We start from the raw sequence: 11,827 nt of genomic DNA, 5'->3' as shown, positions 1-11,827 counted from the left end.
ACCATTGGATACATTTGAGAACATGGTTCCAACATGGGGATGAAAATAATTATTGCCAGCACTTTTTTTCTTCTTTTTTTTTTTTTTTTTTTTTTTTTTTAAAGCAGACAAGAAGAGATAAAATGAGAGAATGAAGGATGTGTAGATGGAAGAATTTTGCTTGATAGCATGGCTATAACATTCGGTCACAGACTGGTCATAATCAAAGATCATGATTATTCTGTCACAGACTGCTCATAGACCACACTGTCAAATAGGAAATAAATGATTCCTTCTGGCTAACTACAGAAAACAGAGTTTCAGAGTTTTCCAGTGTGCAAGTAGTAGACACACAGCATCAGGAAAATGCATGTCAACATGTTGATAATAATCTTATTGAATCAGGGTAGGAATGCTTGTTTTTATTATTTTTAATTAAATGTGGTGAATATTCTTGTTGTTTTACCAGAGATAAAATTATTTTCATTCTTCACTAGGAAGTGGCTATGTTCTTTCTCTTCCCTTTGCTGAGCTTCATGAGGTTCCTTTTGGCTCATTTCTCCAGCCTGTCAAGGTCCCTCTGGATAGCAGCGCAACCATCAATGGATCAGCCATTCCTCCTAGTTATGTAACATTTGAAAAACTGCAAAAAGGATGAAAAATAAACAGTAAGCAGTAACAATATAGTGAGGTTTTCAAGTGAGAAGACTCTACAGTTTTTAGTCAGTAGGTATCTGCCTGAGAAATGACCTTTATGTTTTAAAAGAGCTGCATGTGAAAGAAATGCTACACAAACAAAACGAGCAATACCAAAGTCATCAGGTTCCAAACTATCAGATGGGTCCCCTTCGGCTAACACCAGAGTGAAATGTATCTTGACTGCTAGCACATAGGCCTTACGTAGTGATTTAAGTAATTAAGGAACCATATGGTTACGTGTCTGTAGCTGTAGGCATAGCCTGAGGGGTTTTAAAAGCTCTAAAAAATACTAGCCTTCTAGAATGCCAGACATAAGATACAGGATAAATGACGAGACAGAAGAAAAAAAGACAAGTACACTGAGGAATATGTCTTCCTGAGGAACTTGATGATTGAACGAAACATTTTCTATCAGGTGTTGCAAAATTTTGTATTTATAGTTGCAGAATAGAGAAAAATTTGAAATAAATCTGAAACAATAAAAAATCTGACTGATAGGGTTATTTGGGAAGTGATTTTTAAACTTAATTGTGTGGTTTGCAGTTACCAGCTGTGCTATGCTGGCAAATGTTGTGCTATACTATAGGACAGAAAATAATCACTATATAAGAAGCAAAAAAATTATTATATGAGAGACATTCTTAATAAATTAAAAGACTGATGCAGTCAGTTGAATATACTTCTAACTTTTAAAAATACAATGAATTCTGCTTTATCTTCCACTCTCTCCATCTCCGTATCAGTCCTCAGTTTAACAAGTATATTATGCATCATCTTCAAAAGGAATGAAATAGAAGTGATCAATTAATTGCATTATTAGCAAGAATTTATTCATATTAAAAGTCATGTACAATAAAAAGTGTTAGAGGTCTGTACATCTCTGGCAGATTTAGTGGAAATCAGATCTGTGAAGCCCTAAGTCTCAGGCACTGATATAGCAGTATGCCAGAAAAAAAAGTAAAAAGTCTATCTTTATGCTGCTTGTGCTTCATGTCTGCAAGCACTAGGAGTTTGCTTCATCTGATAAGTAGTTTACGAAACTGTGAGATATGAACATCCTTTCTTCTTCTAGCAGAGATTGTCTCTGCTAGACAATCTCCACTACTTATCTTTTTGTACATGAGCACTGCATGAATGTGAATATGAATCAAGCCACTTAACCCTCTTGTCAGAGCTGGAGCAGTATGCTCAGCAATAATTGGTTCTGCCCTAAAATCAAAAGCTCTCAACAGATCTCCACAATTCAAACTCACTAATTTGTCTTGATATCCAGCCGAATGAGCACCAATAATAAATTCTAAGAGGAGTTTGGAGAGTTAGGCTAGTGCTGCAAGACTGAATGCAGAATGGGGAAATTGCTATTTGAAGTTTTTATTACTCTGGGTTCTGACTGTGCAACAGTCACTGTAAATTTGTATAGACCTTGAAATTAGAAACCAGAGCTAACATAGTGTTTAACTAGTTGCTGTCATTTACAGTCTATCTCTTCAATATCCTTTTTTAGAAAACATTATGTAGTAATGCAGTGACGGATCAAAATCATGGCCTCTATTTCCAATGGATTTTTTCTGACAATTATCAGGATACTTCCTTGGAGGAAGGTGCAGGAGCTGTGTAGTAAATAAAAAAGGTCCCTAAGAAGATCTTTTCCTAATCCTAGGTGGTATGACCTTGCTTTAAGTTGTGAAACCTGTCAATTTAGATTTTATAAAGAGCTTTAGCATTAGTTATATAAATACTAGGAAGATGAAATTCCACTTTGGGTCTTTCTAAATACTTAGCATAGCCTAAATCATTTGGTGATGAGAACACAGTGATTTCATTTACTGTTTTGAAATGGGACGTTTGCAAATTTCATTGAACATCTTGAAGTTTAATAGTGTTTCCTCATTGATACAGGATAAAAGAGGGAAAACTTATTATACCTTCCCCAGCTTACCTTTCTTTTATATACTTTTATTATGCTTCTTTCTCTTTAATACCTTATTCAGAAAAGAGTTGTCTCGCCAGTCTCTCTCTTCAGTCTTAACTGATGAGTTTTTCTTTGTCCTTAATTTCTTATTATTTTCTTTGAACTCTTTCTAATTGCACAATATTCTTTTAAAATGATTTTACAAGTATTGCCTTTCACATTTTGCCAATAAGTATCACTACCTGTTTATATACTTACTTTTTAATATTAATCATTAGATCCTATTGATTGCCTATTGTCTTTATATCTTACTGATTACAGATGTGCATTAAGCATTAGTCTTTTGATAGGTCCTTTTTCTTAAGTATGCTGTGAATGTTATGGTAAGACCTTAGGCTGTAGATCAGTCATTTTTATTTGGATGGTCATTTGTGCTGCAAATACTTTTATAGATTTTGAACCTGCATCTTGTTTCCTGTTCCATCCAACTTGGTGCAAAGTCCATTATCTTTTCTTCTGAATTTGATCAACATGTCATACATGGAATTTTCAGTTCCACAGCTCACTTCCCTTCCGAAAGGGGAATACATTAAAACAGCAAAGGATGTAATGCAGAGTAGCACCAAGGTACCTTAATATTGACTTTTTTGCATGGTGTCACAGGCTGTTTGTTTTATCTCTTTGTTTTCTGCCTTTTAGTCAGATTTTGATTCATGACAACCTTTTTTCTCCTAACCCATGATTAATATTCCTGAAACTTTTTCTGAAGGTCCTTGTCAAAGATCTTTCAAAGGTTTAAATCCAGATATAGCCTCTAAAACAAAAAAATAGTAGCTATTTTAGTAAGAATTTCTTCCCAATAACTCAAGACTTTCTTACCTGAACTCCTGAGGAACTCCTGGGTACATACATGATAACACATTTTTCCTGGTTACTTAGTGTTTTGGTCAGAAACTGATCAGAGAAATTATCAGTTTCTCTCAGAAACCTAGTAGTTCCTGTGGACTTAGTGGTCCTTTGAGTCATTTGAGCCAGTTATTTTCTTTGGAAACTCCAAGTTTGTGTTTTGTGTTTTTTGTTTTTTAAAGTCTTTGTTTCTGTGTATTTTCTTATTTATCTCTTTATCTTTCTTATCAGGTAACTGAATGATTTTTAATATATTGTCATGTAAGTCATATTGGATGTATAATTTATAATCTCTGGGTTGTTTATAACATAAAAGTTATTATGACTTATATAAATTATGGTAGTTTCACCCTGTTAAAATTAATGTTTTCAGATTAAAATATGGCAGCTATTGTGTTTAACTGAAGTCTTGTAAAACTTTCCAAGTTCCAATTTTTTCAAGCGTTTTTTGTTTTGTTTTTTTTTTTTCCCCTGTTATATTTCTGTGTTGAAAGGTATGGAATTCTGGGGTATTGCTTTTGAATGTGATATCCAGGATACCTGCACTGACTTCTTCTTAGTGCTTTTCTCTTGCTTTCTCATTATTATGACATCTGCAATAGATGCATGTCCATTCGAGCTAGTCAGCTTTCCTTTAGGAACTAACTCACTAAGGTTATTTTTTAAAAATACTTTAGATGTCTGTTTTAGAATAAGATGAATAGAATATTTGCACAATTGAATAAACACACATCTTAAGATGGTCTAAAGGTTGTCATTATATTCTTCGTTGGTGCCCTGAGATATTGAATCTAATTATATTATGGTAATTTTTATTTAGTTGCTTAATTACTTATGTCTTGAATTAGCTGCATTGTGTTATAAAATGCACCTCTTCCTTTATGTACTTTATAGCAGTAAACAGTGAAGGCATTAAAATATTTTCTCCATACCTTTTACCATTATACTATTTCACTGGTACATATTCAGACACTAGAAATCTTCCCTCATTGTCAGCTGTTGATATCTATTCCATTCTGTTACATATGCGGTTTTCTATGGAGTCTCTTTGTATCTCTTAGTACTCTTACTGTCAGCTTCTTTTCGTTATGTAGCTAAATATATTTTGCCTGTACCTTGGACCTGCATATTAGAAAAATTGTCTTTCTTTGTACTTGTGAAGCATTTAGCACAATGAATACAGGCACTTGACTATTGTCATGCTCTTAGAGTGGGTCATGAGTTCTGCTAATGGAGTCAAACACTGATAATGGCAAATCATTTGAACAACATTCATTCTAAGTACTTTGTGCCTTAGAAATAGGTATATTCATAGATACTTTGTTAATATCCATGAAAAATAATAATGAATGTGTCTTAAGGACTTAGACCCTGATTTTTACATCTACTACGGATCTGTGAGCACTGAACAAGGACTGGAAGAATCAATTATTCAATATTTTATTTATTATTTTTATACAATTTCATATACTGCAGTAATAAGTTCATTCAGCAGTGTTTCTTGAAGCTAATAGTAAACCTTTTCCTATCTGTAAGTCACAGAAAAAAATCAAGCTGACCATTACTCTGGCCTCAGGAACTGTGCTATTGCATATCTAGTGGTATTAGTTGGATTTTAATGAGAGCGGGAACTGACCTTTTGTTTCAAATGTACTGTATGTCTATATTTTCTATGAAGCAATCCATATTTTATATAATCAACCCATCTTGTAATTTTAACTGAAACAGAAAGTATCTTGAGAAACCATCTCATTTGATTGGAAGACAGGTCAGATGCATTCAAATGAGGTTATGTCTATTACATTCACCTGTACAAGAACAGCTCAAGTTGAAAATTAACAAAGGTATATAAACCAGATTAAAAATCAGTAAAATAAAGAGTGAGCTTGCCACTGAAAAGAAATTGCTTGATCATTTTCTAAGGTAAGCAATAGTAGCAAAAAGTCCACTACAGGTGGGTAGAATAATTAATTTCCTTGTATTTTATTATCATTCAAAAAAATAAATGGGTTTGGAAGCTTTGTTTTTAGAAGAATATAAGAAGGACAGAAAGGGCAGTATAGTTATAGCCCAAATGATCTAAGAAAGTTATTTTAAATAGTTTTCATCACTCATGATTCAAAATATTAATAGTGATATACCACAGAGTTCCCCTTTATATATCATCTTTTGTAAAAGCTCTATTCCCAGAGTTAGGTAATAGCAGTCAATTTAAACAAGAGGGAGAAAAAAAGAGATATTCTTCTAGCTAAGATTTAAAATGAGGTTAAAATGGAAATTTGGCATCATGTTGTGGATGACTGCAGAGAGTTATGTCTGTACTTTGCCTGCTCTTGCAGATTTTTCAGGAAAGGTAAATGTAGGCTATTGTTCAATATCGCACTGAAGGGTTCAACTACTCAGAAAGCATAGACAGCTAAGCATGAAAATACAGCCCGGGGTGTTTTATGCTGTTTTAAAAATATTTTTAGAAGAATTTAAGAGAACAGAAATAATATATAGCTAGGCTGCCTAGAGTTTCCTGGGCATAAAGACTACTAGGATGCTGCCTTTTCTCTGCTTTGGTGTTGCCAAGTCCAAGCATAATACAAAACTAATGAGTCAGATCCTTAAATATCAAAATATTTTATTTTAAAATAATGACCTACTGTGATATTTTTTATTTTCCTGCTAATATTTTAGCTATTTGGATGTTTGCTTCATGTTTCAAGCATTAGTAGTGAAACCTTGGTTGTTTTTTTTTTAAGGAAAAAAGAATGAGGATAGCTTGAACAATGTTTAACAGCTAGAGCTTTAAAGACAATGTATATCAAGGGATTTGCAATCATATAATATCATTAAGCAACTCTAGTGATGTCAGTAAAACTAGTTCTAATGAAGATGAACACCATGTAGGCATAGATGATAGAAGACAGTCTTCTGCAATGGACCTGTAATTCCTGTCCTGGTTCCCTGCTATTCCTAACCTCCAGAGATATAAAGAAATTATGCTCCAATTAGTCCTTTGATAGGAGAACAGCTGTCACTTCTTCATCGAGGTAAGTGAGGAGATAGCCCTGCTGTGGAGTCCATTTTGCTTTTTGTATCTCACAGCAGGGAGGATGAGTTTGCTGAGTGCAACCTTTGTGCTTGGGTAACGTGCAAATTTTTTGTCCTGTTCTGTAATGATTCAAGAAAATTGTGCTGTGAACCTAGGAGCTGTCAAAGTGATTCAATATCTAGGTTTTAAGAATGTCAACGTGTGGGAATGGAATTCCACTTACTTTGAAATTGGTCTGTCTTCAGATTACACAGAAGGCAACAATAAAACAAGAATTTATTTAAACAATCCAATTTAGCTAGCACTGTTACTAGGTTCAGACAGGTATACAGAAATAAAGGAAACCTTGCACTTAAAGCTGCCTATGGTATAGATCAGCTTAGTTTTCTGTCTGTCCATACTGTCCATCCAACAAGCTGCTGTTATGTGTACAGAGAACTAGGATCCATCTCATGATCTAAATCATCTCCCCAGCATAACTATTCACTGAAAATATCTGAATTTGAGGATACCTGTAATTTTATGTCCTTGTAGTTTTCTTGTGTTCTTACAAGAAAATACAGATTTAACTAAAACTTTCAGATTTAACTACTCCCTTCTCAGAAGGATTTTCTGTGAACCATAGTTCAGTCAGGATATTAATCTTAACACTTTCCTGCTAAGTAGCACATAATCCCTACCAAACTTTTAAAAACCTAATGACTGTTGTACATGGGTAGATCCATCTTTTCTACAGTCCTTTGACATCTACCCTGGTCTCAACTGTATTTACAACCAATCGGTGTACTGTTGGGTGAACATTTCTTTCTGCTAGGTGACAGGTGTTTTAGACCTCACCAAACAACACCTTAATAAACATAAATCTATGTTTTCTTTAGATTTTGTTTTGAAAATCGGATTTTCTACAACAGTGTAAACAAAATAATGCATGTATCTCATTCCTGAGCTTTAGGGTATGAGACTTGTCCTGGGTTCAGCTGTAACAGTCTTTTTTCTTCTTAGTAGCTGGAGCAGTGCTGTGTTTTTGACTTTAGCCTGAGAACAGCTTAAACCACGACAAAACCACACGCTATTGTGAGAATGGAATTGCATCTGATGCAGTGACAAGAGTAAGTTTTTCAGGCTGCTTTAAAAGACAGATAGTCTTTCTGAGCTCTGAACTTGGCACTGCTTTCCAAAAACAACTTAATCAAAGATTGTTGCTTGATGTAATGTTGGATATTAGAAAGTCTGTTTTCTGATGTCAGACTAGATAATTATGTGTCCCTGACTATTCAATATTATGAATTCTGATAAAGCCCATGAAAAAAAGTAACCAAAAATCTCTTATAATAAAGAATCATGAGCTGAAGATTTTTCAGCCACAAGACTGTGTGTACATACACATATACGTATATTATATATATATACATATACAGGGTAAAAATCTATGCAAAAGAGAATTTTCTCTCTTGAAGTTGCTACTTACCTTTATGAACAGTGAAAAACCTGTAGAAAACCTTAGTGAGCAGTGAAAAAGCTGCAGAAAAACAGTTGCATTCTAAATCTCTCAATGCTGAAATAGAAAAGATCATTGAGGAGTCAGTAAGGTAGACAGCATGTATGGCAAGGCCTGGGCTTGACACCAAATATGTTAACATCTGTGTGGCGTTTCGAAGGTCTAGAGGCTGAGGAGACAGAACTGTTGAAGTACTTTGTTGTAATATTTTGTTCTTTTGTGGGTTTTTTACTTGAAAAAGGAACATATGAAAAAATAGGCTTCTAGTAGTTTCTGTCAGAACCCTGAATTGCTGTTTGATTCAGTTAATGGTAGGGGTTTAACAGATATATTTCTCTTCTTTCAGACATTTCTATTATATAAACCAATCTCATTTACTTGTGAATGCCTGGCCCAGACCATACTTAAACACATCCAAACCCCACCTGTTTACCAGATTTTTTTTTCCCAAGTGATATTAATTTCAAAGATCAACCTGAAGTGCTCTACATAATCACGACTGTAAGACATTAATAATAGAACATGCAATAGCTCTTCATATAGAGCTGTTAAAATCATATATTAAGTAATAGTATTAATATGACAAAAACATTGCCCTTCTGCAAGGATTTCAGGAGGGCTGGGCAGTGATGGATTTTGTAGAAACAAAGAAAATGGCTGCAATATAGTGTCGAATGCAATCAGTTGATAGTGCATTTGGTGCAACTGAGTCTGTTTAGAAGTCAAAAAGGATTCACAATAGACTGAGATCTACCATCATTGCAGCTAATTTCTTCCTAATATATTACATTGGAGAATTCAGTAACATACTTAAATTAGTACTTTCTTCTATCTAAAGTCATTAGGCACCCTTTTAATATCTTTATTAAAATATCTTACATCTTTATATCTTATATCTTTAAAATATCCTATATCTTCTCTGGGTTCATACCTCAGACATATAGGCATACCTCAATTTATTTTCAATTCCTGGTTTTTGGTTGTATCTCTATGCAGCTATGCGTCACACTAGGCAAAATTCTCTCTTAAGATGCCTGCAAAGTGCCTTTTTATCTCCTACATCTGTTATTTAATTTTGTTTGTAAACTAAATATGTTTTATAAGCTCAGTTTAATACACATTAGTAGATTTACTATGAGAAAAGTACTGATTGTATGTGGAAAATCTAAACCTAGCAAATTGAAAATAAGATAAAACATTCAATGGAAAGATTCTATCTAGACAGAATGCTTAATATTTGGAAACTGAATCTTATGGGGTGGGTATTTTTCTAAGAAGAAATTGATTTCTTAACAAACAAAGCTTGCATTTTTCAGGTGGAAAATCAACGAACTGGGAAGGAGGTATTCGTATACCAGGGCTTCTCCGTTGGCCTGGAGCAATACAACCTGGTGCCTATCTTGATGAACCAACAAGTAACATGGATATATTTCCTACTGTAGTCAAACTTGCTGGGGCACAGTTACCCTCTGACAGGTATGCTCTGTAGTCATCTTTGTTTTGAAGGAAGTCTCATGAGTATTTTATACATTCTGGTGATGTCTATTGAGATAGAGGTGGAAGGGAAAAGAAAAAAAAGGAGTTTAAAAGCACTTTTTTGTGATCACTTACAGTAGTATGCTGTCTCTGTTAATATTGACACACTTAGAGATTTTACAGAAACATTATATGTAAAGACAGCTTAACATGCTGAACAAGCACCAAGCAAAAAGAAGATAAGAGAATACCACTGTTGTGGTTTAAATCCAGCCGGTAACTCAGTACCATTCAGCCGTTTGCTCACCCCTCACCTTACTCTCTTCCTGGGTGAGATGGGGAGGAGAATCAAAAGAATGTAAACCCTACCGTTGAGATAAGAACAATTTAATGACTAAAGTACAATATAATACTCTATTGTACTAAATCATGACAAATTAAGGTTCATGGATTGCTGGTAATAGGGACCGTCTGCAAAAAGAAGCTTGAAGTGAAACACAGCCAGACTATAACCACTAATAACAGCTAGTGTTAGCCATTTAATATACATGAGATCAAACCCCTACCCAGTAGGTGTCCCTATGGGGGAGAAGACAGGTTCAGACCATCACCTGATTCCAGAAGTTACAATGGAGTCTTTTGTGCTTTCCCTTTCCTAATTTCACTTACGTATATATTTTGATTCAGGTTTGTAATTCCCCATGACCCTCCCACCATGTACAGAGTGGTCAGTTAATTTGCATAAGGTTACATCATGTTCATCAAAAGGACAGCCTAGTCATGTTTTGCTGATATGTGAAGCCATAAGTTGACAATGTCTGTGTGCTTCCAAGATGTACCAGGCTTCAAGGATAGTCTTTCCTGATCAGAGATTCATTAGCTCTGTTTCTTAATCTGCCCACACAAAGGCAAAACTTCCTCTTCCACTATCACTTCTTTGTTTGTCAGCGTTGTTCATCCTGACCTTTTAGGAGGCCCTTGTATACATTCAGGCTTTTCTATAGTACCACTGCTTTCGATTTTTTTAATTATACATCTATGGAGCTTGAGTGACTCTAGTCATACATACTATCATACTATCAGTTACTGATGGGAGTAAAATCCTCTTGCTTTCCTTTTACAAATACAAATCTAGTTTCCTTGTTTGGCAGGTGCTGTGCAGCTTATCCTTCAAGTTCCTGCTCATGCAGGGAGTATAGCAGAGCCTGGCCATGGGGCCTTTGCTCCCCTCCACCCTCCTCAGTTTCTTTTAGCATATGCCAAGGTTGCAGGGTTGCCTGGGAAACTATCATCAGGTAGATTCTGTACATGCCAACCGCATCCCATCCTGGAAGCAGCAGCTGCATTTTACCCTAAGATTTCCTTAGTGTTATAATATACCTTTGGGGGACTGGTGTGAGGTGGTCTAATTTCCCCCTTTTCCCACACCCCCCTTTTCCACACACAGTTTACATACTGGGCATGATGTGCTGTGGTGTGGAATACCCCTTTGGCTAGTTTGGGTCTGGTGTCCCATCTCTGCTTCCTGTCCTGTGCCCCTCCTCACTAGCAGAGCATGAGACTGAAAAGTCCTTGATCAGGGTAAGGGCTGCATAGCAATAACTAAAACATCGGTGTGTTATCAGCATTGCTCTCAGAATAAAGCCAAAACACAGCACTAACTACATCCCACCCAAAACCAGGACAACCACCAAAAGCAACATACTGTCAAATCAGGCCTAGAATTATTTCCTAAAATCAAAAATGAATGTATCAAAAAAGACTGTGTTCTGCATGTGATAGAAAAGGAACTGCAAGTGTAAATTGAACTTTATGAGCTCAAGCTTGGCCTGCTTAGTATAACAAAATACATCAAAATGCCAGCTAGGCTTTTCTCATAGTTTTGGAGTTCTTTTGTTCTCTGCTGAAATTGGTGAAAATAATCCCTTAAGGAGTTTTGAAGCCTGATAAGAAAACTGGTATTCTAAAATTCATAAGATGCATTATTGACACTCCTACATACCTGTGTTTTTGTCTTCTTCAGAAGATACCCAGTCTCAGCAGCAAGGTGCCTCCACCTAAAGTCTCTTGCCATCCAATTCCGATAAATGGAGAAACCTGCTGACATGCATATGCTTTCATAGAATCATAGAATGGTTTGGGTTGGAAAGAACCTTAAGATCATCCAGTTCCAACCCCACTGCCATTAGCAGGGATGCCTCATCCTAGACCATGTCACCCAAGGCTCCGTCCAGCCTAGCCTTGAACACTGCCAGGGATGATGGAGCATTTACCACTTCCTTGGGCAACCTGTTTCAGTGCCTCCCTGGCCTAACAG

General features: G+C 35.6%; 1 protein-coding gene across 1 annotated transcript in view; it reads left to right on the top strand.

Moving 5' to 3' along the window:
- LOC104410568 (steryl-sulfatase-like) overlaps positions 1 to 11,827 on the top strand; it is a gene marked incomplete at both ends in the record, with an annotated part of 35,499 nt that overhangs the window by 20,151 nt on the left and 3,521 nt on the right. Inside the window, one exon of the mRNA XM_010020784.1 lies at positions 9,351 to 9,510. Within this exon, the coding sequence (XP_010019086.1) occupies positions 9,351 to 9,510 (160 nt within the window). The remainder of the gene's footprint in view (positions 1 to 9,350; positions 9,511 to 11,827) is intronic.

This window comes from Nestor notabilis, unplaced genomic scaffold (assembly GCF_000696875.1).
Source record: "Nestor notabilis isolate BGI_N333 unplaced genomic scaffold, ASM69687v1 scaffold1418, whole genome shotgun sequence".
In the NCBI taxonomy this organism is placed as follows: domain Eukaryota; kingdom Metazoa; phylum Chordata; class Aves; order Psittaciformes; family Psittacidae; genus Nestor; species Nestor notabilis.
This window is presented reverse-complemented; position numbering and strand designations above follow the sequence as displayed.